The 17,153-nt window shown below is 33.0% G+C and overlaps 1 protein-coding gene across 1 annotated transcript in view; it reads right to left on the bottom strand.

Annotated features, from left to right (window-relative positions):
• Positions 1–17,153, bottom strand: part of LOC134264349 (vigilin-like) — a 47,373-nt gene that overhangs the window by 16,617 nt on the left and 13,603 nt on the right. Inside the window, exons 21-35 of the mRNA XM_062746646.1 lie at positions 16,472–16,571; positions 15,636–15,740; positions 15,300–15,337; positions 14,113–14,215; positions 12,884–12,988; positions 12,385–12,407; positions 11,974–12,073; positions 11,762–11,863; positions 10,889–10,914; positions 10,240–10,318; positions 9,039–9,167; positions 8,804–8,829; positions 8,474–8,561; positions 7,769–7,861; positions 4,369–4,403 (exon numbers count right to left, since the gene is read on the bottom strand). Of these exons, the coding sequence (XP_062602630.1) occupies positions 4,369–4,403; positions 7,769–7,861; positions 8,474–8,561; positions 8,804–8,829; positions 9,039–9,167; positions 10,240–10,318; positions 10,889–10,914; positions 11,762–11,863; positions 11,974–12,073; positions 12,385–12,407; positions 12,884–12,988; positions 14,113–14,215; positions 15,300–15,337; positions 15,636–15,740; positions 16,472–16,571 (1,152 nt within the window). The remainder of the gene's footprint in view (positions 1–4,368; positions 4,404–7,768; positions 7,862–8,473; positions 8,562–8,803; positions 8,830–9,038; positions 9,168–10,239; positions 10,319–10,888; positions 10,915–11,761; positions 11,864–11,973; positions 12,074–12,384; positions 12,408–12,883; positions 12,989–14,112; positions 14,216–15,299; positions 15,338–15,635; positions 15,741–16,471; positions 16,572–17,153) is intronic.

Raw genomic sequence — 17,153 nt, 5'->3', positions numbered from 1 at the left:
AAATGGCTTTTTATTGTAAAGTTTAAATCCAAAAGTAGTCCCATGACCAATCATGGATTTGCTATTTTTTAGAAAATGATTTTTAAAGAATTTTCCTATATATTTCTTTAAAAACTTTTGTCGGCCATTTTGGCCCCGCCCTACCCCTGGAGGTCATGATTTGAACAAATTTGAATCTACACTACTTGAGCATGCTTCCATATAAATATGATGAATTATGGCTTTGTCATTCTTGAGAAGAAGATGTTTAAAGAATTTTCTTATATATTTCTATGTAAAACTTTGGTCGGCCATTTAGGTCCCGGTCAACCCCCGGTGGTCATGATTTGAACAAACTTGAATCTACACTACCTGAACATCCTTCCATATAAACATGATGAATTATGGCTTTGTCATTCTTGAGAAGAAGATTTTTAAAGAATTTTCCTATCTATTTCTATGTAAAACTTCGGTCGGCCATTGTGGCCCCGCCCTACCCCTGGGGGTCATGATTTGGACAAACTTGAATCTACACTACCTGAACATGCTTCCATATAAATATGATGAATTATGGTTTTGTCATTCTTGAGAAGAAGATTTTTAAAGAATTTTCCTATATATTTCTATGTAAAAGTTTGGTCGGCCATTTTGGCCCCGCCCTACCCCGGGGGTCATGATTTGAACAAACTTGAATCTACACTACCTGAGCATGCTTCCATATAAATATGATGAATTATGGCTTTGTCATTCTTGAGAAGAAGATTTTTAAAGAATTTTCCTATATATTTCTATGTAAAACTTTGGTCGGCCATATTGGCCCCGCCCTACCCCCGGGGGTCATGATTTGAACAAACTTGAATCTACACTACCTGAGCATGCTTCCATATAAATATGATGAATTATGGCTTTGTCATTCTTGAGAAGAAGATTTTTAAAGAATTTTCCTATATATTTCTATGTAAAAGTTTGGTCGGCCATTTTGGCCCCGCCCTAACCCCGGGGGTCATGATTTGAACAAACTTGAATCTACACTACCTCAAGATGTTTCCCCATAAGTTTCATCTTTCCTGGCACAGTGGTTCTTGAGAAGAAGATTTTTAAAATATGCCACCAAATTTTCATTAATTCCCAATTATCTCCCCTTGAATGAGGGCATGGCCCTTCATTTGAACAAATTTGAATCCTCTTCACCCAAGGATACTTTGTGGCAAGTTTGGTTGAAACTGGCCCAGCGGTTCTTGAGAAGAAGTCGAAAATGTGAAAAGTTTACAGACAGACGGACACACGGACAGAAAGACGGACGGACGCCGGATAAAATGTGATCAGAAAAGCTCACTTGAGCCTTCGGCTCAGGTGAGCTAATAAAAAAAACAGAGCTGTGCATTTCTAAGGCTTATGGGGCTTGGGACAAATATATATATATATATATATATATATATATATATATATATATAGTTGAAAATAGTTCACAGTCGATGTCACACAGGTGAAAATAATTATAAAAGAAAAAGAAAATGCAGTTTCCAAATTTCATTTAACACAAGCGCTTTCTGGATTTCATAATCCGTCTTCAGGTGTACATAAATTGAACTGATTGTTTTGCTTGGTAATGTTAACTATGACGTCATGATGTCATGAGAGTCTTTGCAGGGAAGGAAGTAATCTATGACGACATACTGTAAATCACTTTTTATTCGCGAGAACTTTATTTTCGCGTAATTACGCGAGACTATGTGCTCGCGAAAATTTAATTCTCGCGTTAAATAGTATTACTAAAGATTAGATAGAGTATTAACCACAATTCGCGTAAATTTTCTCTCGCTAATAAAGAGTCAATGACTATCTCGCGAAAATAAGGTGTCGCGAAAATTTAGTGATCTACAGTAGTATGGCTACGTTACGTAAAAGTTAGGGAAAATCAAATTGGACAATAAATCACATATTTTTCAGTCTCAATAAACAAAGTAAAAAGAAATTCTAATTGATGGTATATAAAAATAGGTAATTTCTCAATGTTAATGTTTGTTCAGTTTTGGTGAAAAAAGATTTATGAAGTAGTTTTCTTTTGCTAATCTCATTGCAGTGGAATCGTTCCTAAGTTTATAACATAGGTAATCAGAGATTACAGAGCTCACCTCAACGAATGTTGTCTTTAAGTAAGGCAAAGTCACACAATTAACCAACAAAAAGTATACATTCCAAAAATGAAAATATTTTTAAAAGCAATTTTGATCTGATACTTTGAAATAGACCTACATAAAAAATTTAAACTACTTCTTCTTCATGAAAATGTAATATAAATCCAGCATCTGAAGCAAATTTGAGAGTTTTCATCTCTTGATGCAGCATTTGTGCAAGTTTGGTTTATACAATGTTATATAAGCCTTATAGTTTTTGGTAATAGACCTGCAACCATAACTTTTACCTTGTCTATTATCTGAAAAATGTATGTCCAATTCAGCATCCGAAGCAAGTCCATTAGTGTGCATCCTTAAATGTATCATCCATGCAAGTTTGCTCATTATAGGGCTCATAGTTTATTGGAAATGAAACATGCATCAAAACTAACATTTTCACTCATCCACAAAAAGTAGGTCAGATTCAGCATCCGAAGCAAGCCTGGAAGTATGCATCCTTAGATGTATCATCCATGCAAGACTGGTCATTAAAGAACTCATAGTTCCTTGGAAATGAAACCTGCACCAAAAACTTTATACTATTCACTTAACCAGAAAATGTAGGTCAGATTCAGCATCCGAAGCAACCCTGGTAGTGTGCATCCTTAGATGTATCATCCATGCAAGTTTGGTCAACATAGGGCTTAAAGTTACTTGGAAATGAAACCTGCACCAAAAACATTAACCTGTTCGCTCAACTGGAAAATGTAGGTCAGATTCAGCATCCGAAGCAAGCCCGGTAGTATGCATCCTTAGATGTATCATCCATGCAAGTTTGGTCAACATAGGGCTTATAGTTACTTGGAAATGAACCCTGCACCGAAAACTTTAACCTGTTCACTCAACTGGAAAATGTAGGTCAGATCCAGCATCCAAAGCAAGCCCGGTAGTATGCATCCTTAGATGTATCATCCATGCAAGTTTGGTCAACATAGGGCTTATAGTTACTTGGAAATGAAACCTACACCGAAAACTTTAACCTGTTCACTCAACCGGAAAATGTAGGTCAGATCCAGCATCCAAAGCAAGCCCGGTAGTATGCATCCTTAGATGTATCATCCATGCAAGTTTGGTCAACATAGGGCTTATAGTTACTTGGAAATGAAACCCACACCAAAAACTGCACCAAAAATGTTAACCTGCTCCAAAAACATTAACCTGGTAATTCCTTTGCTGAAATTGCTGGTACAATAAAACACACTAAAACCATCTTCCATGCATGTCTAATCAGTATAGGACACAGAAGTAATTAAAAAGAAAACTGCTCCAAAAAACTTAACCTTAACCTGGGACGCCGACGCCGAGGGTATCACATAAGCTCCCCCCAACTTCGTTGAGGTGAGCTAAAAAGGGGAACACACAGTAGTTTCCTTGTGAGCAAATATCGAAATGTTCACTGCATGGAGTGTTTCTGAGGCTCTGATTGTTAATTTGTTGGCGATGTACGCGCATGCGGGTGGTTAATTGGGTCCCGGTTTGGCCGATGTATTCCTCTCCGCAGTTGTTACACGTAATACAATTAAGGAGGTTTTTGCTCTTACAGGTCATATTTTCATTCACAAGAAATGTTTTTCCACACTTGAAAATAATAGAGGATCCTGTTCGTAGGTTAGGACAGGTACCGCATCTCGGATAACCGCATCTTGTTAAGGAATATTGTTCTGGAATGGTGTTGAATTTAGCTCTGGTCAATAGTCTTTTTAAATTTGGCGGTTGTCTTTGGCTGCGAATCAAATTCGATTTCGGTATAAGTTGTTGAAGATCATTATCCCGTTCAATGATGGTAAAATTCTTTCTTGCCTCTTGAAATATATTAATGTGTTTCGGATTGAATGTTGTTACAAAAGGGATTAAGAATGGATCTTTGTCCTTTTTTCTGGTTGTTCTTAAAATATGCTGCGGAAATTTCTTGGATTCTTCTATGGCAGAAAGGATAAGATTTTCTGGATAATGTTGTGCTAGAAGAAATGTTTTTAGTTCGGTCAACCTTTGATTTCTAGTTTCTGTATCTTTCACAATCATACAAATCCTTCTGGCTAAGTTGTAAGGGATATTTCTTTTGGTGTGAGTAGAATGGCACGAAGTGAAGTTTAGATATATATATATATAAAAATGAATTTAGACATTTAAACACCAGCCCATGAATCCTCTCAGATGTTTCCATTACATTGTAGTCCTATCAATATCTTCTGTCATATTTAATGGTACATACCTTTCGGTTATCTTCAATTTTGCATGTTCTTTGATCTGTAATTTTATATACAGAAATTAAAATTAACATTTGAGAAAATACATGTATACGTAAGTCAATAAATGTCCTATATGCATTTTATATTACAAGAGACCCATGGGCCACATCGCTCACCTGAGCACTAAGGGTAGGAAAAAGTAGAAAATGGCTTTTTATTGTAAAGTTTAAATCCAAAGTAGTCCCATGACCAATCATGGATTTGCTATTTTTTAGAAAATGATTTTTAAAGAATTATCCTATACGAGGGTTGTCCCAAAATTCCGTAGACAAGCGTTGTTTTGTAGGAACCCTATGTCATACATTAATGAAACTTCCTATATAGATTAAACCAACACTATCTAATAAATTTATAATATAGAGGAACTATTCAAATTATTCCAATTTAAAAGCCACATTTCAATGTCCGGTGTAGGAAGGCAGCGCAATACCCGAAAGTTGCGATTTAAACTTAATATATTATATTTGAAATCCTTCGGAAACGTACTTACTACCCCGTATTTTGTCAATGGAAATGAAAATTCTTAATACTGTCTTATTAACTAAATTTCCTAAAATTTTGGTGTTTATGCTTTGATAAATATGAATTTTATAACGTTTTATATACATGGGGTTGAAATCCGACATTTTGAAAAATGGCGGCTGCATTGGCACAGGCGGTGCACTGGACTATGATCAAGTGTTTTGATCCTGAATTCACTCTTACAGAAATGTACCACTCATAAATGTGATTAGGAAAGTTTCTATCGTCTTTAGTACTTAAAATGACTAAACGGTTTCTCTTTGTATATGTGAATAACAGTAACTAAAATAAAAGACAGGGCTAAGAAATGTGCAAAAGTTCCATTGTGCAACTCCATTACAGAAAACAGACGTAAAGCCCGTAGAAATATAGCGTTTTCAAATTATCATTATTCCATACCTATACATGTATATACTTTGTTTACATATTTTAATGTTTGATCATATCATAGTAATTAAGATATTTCACATTTATAACTATAACCGTTTCGTTTAATTTAAGAATTTGATTCTGGTAATTGAAATATTTTCTCCAAAAATTTGAACCGTTGACATTTGTATTTTTTGACGTTGCAGATTGCTCCGGGTGTTGGGGAACGATATCACTTTAAATGTTAATATTCGAAAAGTTTTCAAGTAAACATGATAAAACTTCTTAATTTATCTGCCAAGAATACGCTTTATCCACCCTGAAAATTTTAGGAAGATGCATTTTCTTTAAAAGATATGAGCTCAGTCTACGAAATTTTGGGACAACCCTCGTATATATCTTTAAAAACTTTTGTCGGCCATTTTGGCCCCACCCTACCCTTGGGGTCATGATTTGAACAAATTTGAATCTACACTACTTGAGCATGCCTCCATATAAATATGATGAATTATGGCTTTGTCATTCTTGAGAAGAAGATGTTTAAAGAATTTTCCTATATATTTCTATGTAAAACTTTGGTTGGCCATTTTGGTCAGCCCTACCCCCGGGGGTCATGATTTGAACAAACTTGAATCTACACTACCTGAGCATGCTTCCATATAAATATAATGAATTATGGCTTTGTCATTCTTGAGAAGAAGATTTTTAAAGAATTTTCCTATATATTTCTATGTAAAAGTTTGGTCGGCCATTTTGGCCCCGCCCTACCCCCGGGGGTCATGATTTGAACAAACTTGAATCTACACTACCTCAAGATGTTTCCCCATAAGTTTCATCTTTCCTGGCACAGTGGTTCTTGAGAAGAAGATTTTTAAAATATGCCACCAAATTTTCATTAATTCCCAATTATCTCCCCTTGAATGAGGGCGTGGCCCTTAATTTGAACAAATTTCAATCCCCTTCACCCAAGGATACTTTGTGGCAAGTTTGGTTGAAATTGGCCCAGCAGTTCTTGAGAAGAAGTCGAAAATGTGAAAAGTTTACAGACAGACAGACGGACAGACGGATGCCGGACAAAATGTGATCAGAAAAGCTCACTTGAGCCTTCAGCTCAGGTGAGCTAAAAAAGGATCAGTTTTGAATTTATATTGCTGTAATAAAGGTAACACAGTTTCAGATATTAAACTAACCCTGTTCTAACTTATCTAAGCTAGTGCTAACTCAACAAGCTGTTCTAAAATACCCTAGCTAGTGCTAACTCGACAAGCTGTTCTAACTTACCCTAGCTGGTGCTAACACAACAAACAGTTATATCTTAGTGCTCAGCTAGTGCTAACTCAACAAGCTGTTATAACTTACCCTAGCAAGGCTAACTCAACAAGTAGTTATAACTTACCCTGGCTAGTGCTATCTCAACAAGTAGTTATAATTTACCCTGGCTAGTGCTAACTCAAAAAACTGTTATAACTTACCCTAGCTAGTGCTAACTCAACAAATACATGTAGTTATGACATATCCTAGCTAGTGCTAACTCAACAAGTAGTTATAACTTACCCTGGCTAGTGCTAACTCAACAAGTAGTTATAACATACCCTGGCTAGTGCTAACTCAACAAGGTGTTATAACATACCCTAGCGAGTGCTAACTCAACAAGCGGTTCTAAAATACCCTGGCTAGTGCTACACAACAAGCTGTTCTAAAATACCCTGCATAGTGCTAACTCAAAAAACAGTTATAACATATCCTGACTAGTGCTACACAACAAGCTGTTATAACTTACCCTTGCTAGTGCTAACTCAACAAGCAGTTATAACTTACCCTTGCTGGTGCTAACTCAACAAGCAGTTATAACTTACCCTAGCTAGTGCTAATTCAACAAGTTGTTCTAACATACCTTAGCTAGTGCTAACTTAACAAGCTGTTCTAACATTATCTAGCTAGTGCTAACTCAACAACTGTTCTAACATACCCTAGTTAGTGCTAACTCAACAGGCTTTTCAACGTACCCTGACTAGTGCTAACTCAACAAGCAGTTATAACTTACCCTAGCTAGTGCTAACTCAACAAGCTGTTATAACTTACCCTAGCTAGTGCTAACTCAACAAGCAGTTATAACTTACCCTAGCTAGTGCTAACTCAACAAGCAGTTATAACTTACCCTAACTAATACTAACTCAACAAACAGTAATAACTTACCCTAGCTAGTGCTAACTCAACAAACAGTTATAACTTACCCTAGCTAGTGCTAACTCTACAAACAGTTATAACTTACCCTAGCTTGTGCTAACCCAATAAGCTTACCCTAGCTAGTGCTATCTCAGAAAGCAGTTACTTACACAACACGTAGTTATAGCTTACCATAGCTAGTGCTAACTCAACAAGCAGTTATAACTTACCCTAGCTAGTGCTAACTCAACAAGCAGTTATAACTTACCCTAGCTAGTGCTAACTCAACAAGCAGTTATAACTTACCCTAGCTAGTGCTAACTCATAATCCTCCTCATTTCTGACAAATAAGATCACCTCTTTTCCACCTTTTTCTGGTTTATAGTAGAAACAGTTGGTCTGGAAAAAAGAATACATTTTGTTACAGTCTTAGAAATATAAAACCATTCAATATATAGTAATTTAAGTTTACAGTGAACCTAATTGTATTAACTTATGATTAACACATCAATTTGTTTGTTCCTGGCACTTTGCTTTAAGCCTGTTTTACTGTATATCACATCTCACACTTGTACAAAATATGATGGTTTGATATTTAATATACGTATATGTAATACCATATATCCGTTTTTTTCACGATGATCTATTTTTCACTTTTTCTGCAACCTTTTTTAATTCGCAAAAAATAAAACACGCAGAAATTATGTCAGCTACAATGTGACATAAAAACATTACCATTTTTTTTTTTAAATCTTCAATCATAAAAAAATAACTTACACAAAATAAAAACTGTACAAATCTACCCACTTTTCGCAAAAATTTCCAATATGCGAAAAAATCCGGATATATGGCATAAATATTGATATTTTTCTAGTCAATATCAAATCATACTAACCATCTTAAGAGTCACTTATTGTTTTATAATGTACAAAGGTAACAAACTGGTACTGGATAAATTATCAAATAAAAAATAAATCACTGAAGGCTCAGTGGAAATGATTTTAATCTTACCATATCCAAAACATCCCGGAGGATCTGTTCCATATCTCCTGTCCTTTGTGTAGAATCTTTATACTGGATGTTTACTTTGTATGGCGTCCTTTAATGAAGATAAATAAATAATAGTACATGTACATGTGTATTCCTCGTTTAACATTAATAACAATTTATCCATCGTTGGCTATACTAATTTAAAAGTAATTTAGACACCACTGGTTACATGGATTTTGGTCAACAATATTCCAGATTAGACAACTAATAATTCAGTCTGAATCAGTGGTAAGTTCTTGGAATACTTGGAAGAGGTAACAGAATAGAAACTTTATACCGTTCAGTACTTACCAAGTTTCATTCTTTAGTTTCTCAATCTTCAAAATGAAAAATCAAATATTTTACAACCACTCTTAGATGTAAATGAAACAGAACACCAACAGGAGTTTTGAAATCTTTTTTAAAACACTTGTAAAATACAAATTTTGAAAAATTGTTTAGTAATCAAATTCTCTTGAGAAGTTTTTAACTGAATGTAATGAAGTACTGTCTTGTTTCATTTAATATGAATGAACTTGGATCTAACCTCATTTGAAACTTTCTGTGTAATTTCTGAATCTTCACATTCTATTGATACAAGTGCTGTGCCTTTCTCGTCAACTTCAAATAGTTTGTGATTATCAATGTGTAATTGAAGCTCAAGTTTATCTCCAAACTGTAAAAGAACAAACAAGAATATTGCATAAGTATATTCAAGATTAAATTACCAAGACTTATTTTGCACCAATGAATAGGTAAAACATTTTCTTATTACAGGTGACTCTCGATGGCTCGAACTCCGATCTCTCGAAGTGAACCTCCGGTCCCGTTTTTTTCCTCTATATAATTAAGCAAATTTACTCGTGATCTCTCGAACTTCTATCTCTCGAAATTCCCCATCTCTCGAACCAAAATCTTGGTCCCGTTATACATACTTCATTGAATTTTACTCTCTATCTCTCGAAGTTTTGATTGCGCGTTTATACACGCCAATCAAGCGTAAAATTGATGCAGTCTGGACTTACCCAGAACAATGAATGCCTTGGGCTGGCATGGAGGTGTTAATTGGGTGTTTACATAGGTGACACTACACCTGTGCGTCGTCTGTGTTTTGATATAATTAATTGGTTATTAATTACAGGGTAGATTATAAAGAAATTCACAACTCAATTCAAATTGAAATTAAGACGATAATTTTTAGAAATTTAAAATTTATAGATGTTCGTTTCAGTAAGTTCCAATAGACTTTGAACTTTTATTATAATAAAATAGAGTCTAAATAATTCCAGCATGGCAAGTATTGCACAAGAAAATTCCTTTCTCAAGGACTGAATACCGATTAAGAAAATCTGGTGAACACTGGTGAAGGTCCCGATCAAGCCGCAGAATAGCCAAACCGACAATTGCTATTCGGGTTTCATGTACCGGTAATCATGAATAAGAACAAATAAATACTGAAACTTTAGAAATTCGTTTTATTTATTCGAAATACAATCATTGTTGTTGATATCACGTTAATTACCTGTCAAATACGATTGAAAACGTGCAATGACTTTATTTACATATACTTCCGGTATCTTTAAAAGTAGAACTTCGGTGATCAGAACTGAAAATTCCAGATTTTTTTTTACTTTCTATCTCTCACACCCCTCGATCTCTCGAACTTTTCTTGCGGTCCCTTGAACTTCAAGAGATCGAGAGTCACATGTATAATCATTCTCTTTAAATATGGATACCACATATTGTACCTGATTTTGTAATTCCCTCTTTTTCCCCATTATGAGACTAAGGGCTGCATCTCGGGAGATGTCAACTCTCTTGACAGACCTGGTATCAAAAAATAAATTATTTATATCATAGAAAACACGAGCAACACTGCAGTAAGTTAAAAAATCCTCTAAGACTTAAAAACATTATAAACACTTAACACAATTCTGAATTTCTTCTTGTATGGATTTCTCTTTACTTGTATGCCCTGATGGGCCCTTGGTATTAATAAATCTTATCATAATACAGTCCATGCATGGATATATAGTAAATAACAGTTACTGTTTTAAAATATCCAATTCCTTACATGCCTTAAAAAGCTTGTATGGATTAGAAGAAAAAGGTACTGTATAAGTAGAATTTTTAGCAAGGATTTAATTTTGGCATTATTAGCGAGGGTGCCGAGATCGCTAAAATTGAATATCGCTAATTGTGTTTTATTTGTAATAGCTTCTTTAATGTGCATTTTAAAATCGCTAAAATAACATCTCGCTAAAAATAAATTCCTGTTTTAAGGACAAATCGCTAAATTTGCATCTCGCTAAAATTTCCTTTTATATGGTAATAAATGAAATAATTTTATTTTAAATTTTTAAAACATCACAAAGAATCTAAATATACAGTCCTTACCTATTAAGTCCCAGCTCCTGATAAATCTGCAAAAAATCAGATTCTGACAGTCATTATTTCTTTTTCACAAGGATTACTTCAATTATCCCGGAATTTTGACACAAGAAATTTGCATTTTTCAGTTATAATGTTATATAGATCATCTGAATACCCTCTAAAATACTTAACTTCATACCAAACTGCTAGGAAAAGTTGAATTTTGTCAGATATTAAGATAAGTGGCCTAATAAGGCACAATGACCATCAGAACTACACAGCTCTAACTAAAACCAAGTGGGTCATTCTCTAAACTGGCTCCCGAGACACAAAACTTACACTAGCTCATTTTTTATCCCAGTCTTACTTTCCTCAATAAGAGTACATTATGGAATGCCAGACTGAGATCAAAGTGAGCTCATTTAAGTTTTATGGCCCCAGAGTCAGATTACTTTCCGAGATCCTAAAGAACCTGGAACAAAACTTAAGAACCTATTTGAGAAGAAGCTATATACATGTAATAGTATCTAGAAACTGCAAAATATTCCAAACCAGACTTCTCCAACAAATAAAGTTTACAAATACTGTGAAATCACTAATTTTCTTGGTTTTCAAGGTATGAAAGACCACAAATTTATGTCCACCATGAAATTTAATTTTTCACAGATATTACTACTCACAACAATTCTTCACCAACGAAATGAAATCCCCACAAACCCATTATTTTCCTCAAACCAAAATTTAACCCCTCGAAAAGTTGTCATTTTACAGTACACAAAATTATAAATTAATGACCCATTTCATGTACCAATTCTAATTTTACCATTTCTACCACTTTATCAATTTTATCAATTCAACCACTTCTAATTTACCCATTTCTTACACTTCTAATTTTACCATTGCAGTGGTTTCCTCCAAGTCTTCTGCATTCTGTGCAGTAATAACAACTCTACAAGTTTTGTGGTCTTCTTGTTCTAGAATTCTGATGGATATTCCTTTCTGAAAAATTATTTAAAATATATTTTACGGTTGAACATCTATATCTTGAAAACCATGGATATGTCAAAGTCAGATGGAAGTTTCTGAAATTTTACATAAGTTATAACTACCTCTTCCAGACTTTCCCTCATTCTTTTGACATGTTCACCCCCAGGGCCTATTAGTTTGCCTCTTTCTGCATAAGTTATTAACAGGATCCTTCTTGATTCTCTGTCAATGAAAGAGAAGTAAACAACAAAATAATCAAATAACTCAAGAAAAACTACACACTGATCTATAAAGCAGCTAAGTCTCTAATAAGACCATAGCTTGAGTGTTTCATTTTTAAAATAGTGAGAGAAAAGCTACAACTGGATTTGAAAAATGTATCAAAGATTCATTTACTTACTAGTAATTCTTTATGTATTAAAGATTTATTTACACAATGATTCATGTATTAAAAGTTTATTTAGTAATCAATGACAAATTCCTATAATCAAATTTGATTAGTCATCAGATTTTTGACATGAAATATAACATACCCCAACCTCAATTCTTCTTCAATCTGAAATAAAAAGAAATATTGTGTACAATTTATTCATGAAACTTGCATTGAACATCATGTAACTGATCAAACTTAATCTAATCTACATGAATACTCAATTTGATTGACATTAAATTTACATAACAACATACATACCCCATACATGTACGGTAGCATAATAAATTACATTTTCTTTTTTTTTAAGTACAAAAAAAACCCTGCTGTTTTGCGTTGACCATAAATCATTTTCAAAATTCTAATATCTGGTGTACTTGTTTGAGAAAACAATTAAAAAGATACAGTGTTAGCATATCAACAAGACACAAAAAATTCCAAGACTATTTCTTATAATTCATATTAACTACATGTACCTACATCAAAATTTTAAAAAAGTGATTAATTTTCAATGCATTAATTAATCTCTGTGACACCAAGTAGCAGTGAGATTGAACACACTTCCTGTGAACAACCTGTATACAGAGTTAAGATGTCATTACCATAGCAACAGCCTCCTGAACCAGTTCTTTGTTCTCACCAACCAATTCTAGGTTTGATGATCCATCTTTATTTGCTTTTGGGGGTAACTTCATGCCTATGCCTTTCTGATAATGAGAAAGATTTGATATTGTGATATACTAGAATGCCAGAATGTACATACGTATATTTACATCCACTGAATATTTTCTCCTTTATTTCTTAAGAAAACCCATTGCGTTAATCACTGCATGAACTACAATAGGCATGTCGCCTGTACAGATTTCTTGATCAGTAGCTATAAAGACGTTCGCATCATTAATACAATAATTAATCTTTTTAATCCTACTTTAAACGATTATTTAAACAGATTAAATATAAACAATAAAATGTCTTTCTTTGTTTGTTATTACTGGAATTAACGGTCGCAGCTATTGCAGAAAAAAATTACATAACTTGCATAAGCAGGTTATGTATTTTTTCTGCAACAGCTGCTTCCGTTAATTCCAGTGATAACAAACAAAGAAAAGTATTTTATTGTTTAAGTATACTGGTAATTTTGAAATTCATGAAATTTACTAAATTAATTATAACAACAAAGAAATGAGACAACTTACATGATTTCAATAAGCATTATATTTATGGACTTCTTATTTCAAAATAGCTTATTTTTAACTAGTACCGGAAAATTAATACACTCTACAGCAATTTTTTTTAATGTCCATTTCCAGTTTTGTAACTGAAGACCTTGAAATTGCCAAAATGACCACGGTTAAAAAAATTGAAAAGTGGTAAAAAACACATCCTTTGGTCATATAAGTAATCTTTAAGTGAGATACTGAAATCCAATGTTCTCTAATAGGAAGTTTTGGACATGATATGAATTTTACAACTTTTCTGCCATGTGACCTTGAACTTGCCAGAATGATCTTGGGTCAAGGTCAGAACACACCCTTTGGTCAAAATAAAATCTTTTTCCAAGGAAAAATTCTTCATTATAAAGTTGTCACTCAATCAAGACTACACACAAGACAAAAAGATTCTCATACCCCCCTTTTTTTAAAGAGGATATTATAATACTGATCTCAAATCTTATTCATTTAAAATGTTCAAAATTACAATGGATTTTAATTATTCTTTGGAACTGTAAATTAGTTTTAAAAAATATCTCCAAACTTCCTATTTTAATACTCTTAGAGCCCAATATCAGTGTTCAACTCGCCCATCTTTTGATTTTTGTCAACCCATTCACCTCATTCAGTGTTTTCTGTATCCTTGCAAAATTTTCACCACCTTTGCCAAGCAGTTTGCCCCGTTCTTCCCAGGATAATGTCAGAGTCTTTCTTTGTGGTGGTCTAAAATCAAGAAAAAACTCAAAATCCATTTGTACATGACTGCTTTTTCCTTAAATGGAAATCAACAAGTGTGTATACCATCACAATTCTTTTTAATAAGTTATGCTGTGTCACTGTAATTCTCCATTCTATGATGGGTTTTTTTTCTAAAAATTTAATTGAAATATGTTCATCACTTTTTTTCAGACAACGATGGATAGCAAACCTAACATGTGTGATCTCTACATCTGGTTCAGAAGGTATAAAAAATACATAAACATTTCCTTGTGTTTGCTTTTCAGCAGAGACGTTTGAATCATCTATTTTCTAACTGACCCTCATTATAGCACAAACTCAAAAATCAAAATTAGTTTCTCAGGGAAGATATAAATTTCGTATTGTACATTCATGTAAAAAAAAATTCTTTTACAATTAAAAGAAATGTTTTTAAGGTAGATATTTTCTAATGCCAAACATTCACAGAGTTAATTAAAAAAACACAAGATTAAAAACATTAACGATTCAATTTAATAAAAATTCACGTATACGTATATAATTTTCATTAAATACATGTAACAACATTCATATTGCATTCATATCAACAAATACTGATGCATACAAAAAGAAGAGATTAATTTTTAAAAATTGACATTAAATTTATTTTATACATTTATAAAAAAAAAATGCACTTATTTCTGTCATACAGACAAAGAGAGATAACTCTATTTCTCTTATTAACAAAAAAAATATCTCCTAGTGACATTAGAATAGAGAAATCATACATTTGAAACTTTAGGTACTCTTGTTGTATTAATTAATACTAAAATCATAAACTGAAAGAAAACTACAGTGACACAGACACAGACTGTTTCTTGTCTGAGAAATTAGCTTCAAGGGTAAATCCAAAAGCAATTTCAGTTCAGTTTATTACAGCTTAGACAATATTTACAAATATGTCCATTTGAGCATATATAACAGTAAATAATAAGAGTTTCAGTAATTTGTGCTATAGAGTCTTTCATAATTTTGTTTGTTTGTTCTAAACAGTGGTTAAAAGAGAAACAAATGGAGTAATGTCACAGAATCAGATCATCTCACTACTTACTGGGTTCTTGGTTTCAATTCGTGTATCGTCTCCTCCAGCTGAAACAAGAATTTATATACAATTTAAATAAAGGAAACTTGTAAATACAGACAAAGAAAAACCATAGTACAACCCTAAAACAATGTACAAAGGTCAAGTTAATCACAGTCAAGTTAATCACTGTCTTTACATAAATAGCATTGTCTGAACCTGAGCTTTAAAATGAAATTTGTTTAATGATATAAGAAATACCAAGTGTCGTTTTTCACTTAATAATGTTTACTATTTGTATACATTTATTTGTCCCGTTTTACTAACTGCAGCAAATATTTGTATAACAGGTCATCGTGACATTACCATGGTGATGGCCTCTTGGACTTTCTCTTTGCTCTCTCCAAATACTCGCACCTCAAATAATTTATCTTCCGATGCTTGAGAGGGTAAAATGACTTCTACACCTTTCTGGATAATATTTGGATAAAAAATATATATATTTTTGAAAACCTTTATCTTAATACACGTGTTAGCTAACTTTTAAAAATTAGACATTGCATCAGTGAACAAAGAGTTCAGATAAATCAGTTCAATACAATAGGCCTACTATAATTACTGGTTAAACAAAAGTCAAGGTGATATTTTAAAAGAACCCCTTTTAAACAAAAAAGAAGTTATTTGCCGTTTGCTTTATTTCACAAAAATTATATAGTAAAAATGATTAAATTGAAAGTGTTTTAAATAATGTTTTCACTGATTGCAAAATTTGCAAAATTACTGAAAAATCACATTTTCGTGGGGTCAAATATTCGTGATTTGAGGAAAAGCTCTTTTGTGGATAAAGAATTGTTGAGTAGTTATGTTTGTATCATTTTGTATTTCGTGGTGGACATGAATACTTGGGTCTCTTCATACCTCGTAAACAACAAAAATTAAACCCCAACAAAAAAATGTGATTTCACATTATACCCCCATGCAAAATTCAAATGTTTAACACTTAATTTTTCAACATGATCGATTTCAAAACTTTGTAGTACATAAAATCATAGAAAATATTAGAGTACCGGTACATGTAAACACAAATAGTTAACAGAAATTGTTGACTGTATTTGGTTACTGACTTTCTGTTGTAAGAACTATACCTGTTTTAATTCGTCGCATATTTTCTTGATTTTGTCACCACCTTGACAGAACTATACCTGTTTTAATTCGTCCCGTATTTTCTTGATTTTGTCACCACCTTGACCAATCAGTCGGCCTCGGTCTTCCCATGATACAGAGAACGTATCTCGGTGTTTTCTACAGATAAAGAAAATAATATTTCTTTAGTGCCAATTAATTGCAAGAGCCAATAGAGGCAGTGTTTCCTTTTGAATTCCTGTTCACAAAAATGTCTTCATAAACAACAAAGTTTAAAATATAAACTGGGAGTTCATGCTAAAGGTTTTATAAATGTGTATGTGCTAGTAAATATTCATTTTAACTTATCTCATATCATTACCAACCATATAAATGTGGACTACTTAAAAAACAGATAGATCTGAATACTGAATAGTTGGAAGTAATTTTTTTCAACTGCTTTTTTAATATTTGCACTTCTAAAGAAATGGTGAATAATTCATAATTACATAAAAAGATTATTATTAACAACTTTATGATGTACATGTACTTTTATGCACAAATTCAATAAACCAATATTCAACAATAATTAATAAAAATCTTCAGTACCCTCGATCAATAGATGCTTTATGTCATAATCATAACTGTAGCTTTCACAAGTATTTTTCTTTCACAAGTACAGCTGTACTTATTTTCCAAAAATGGCCCTTTAACGTTAAATCGCGAGAACAATAATTCACGAGTGGACGGTTGATCAAGAGA

Source organism: Saccostrea cucullata, unplaced genomic scaffold, assembly GCF_032062105.1.
Source record: "Saccostrea cucullata isolate Sc308-1 unplaced genomic scaffold, CSIRO_AGI_Scuc_v1 ctg374, whole genome shotgun sequence".
Classification (NCBI taxonomy): domain Eukaryota; kingdom Metazoa; phylum Mollusca; class Bivalvia; order Ostreida; family Ostreidae; genus Saccostrea; species Saccostrea cuccullata.
This window is presented reverse-complemented; position numbering and strand designations above follow the sequence as displayed.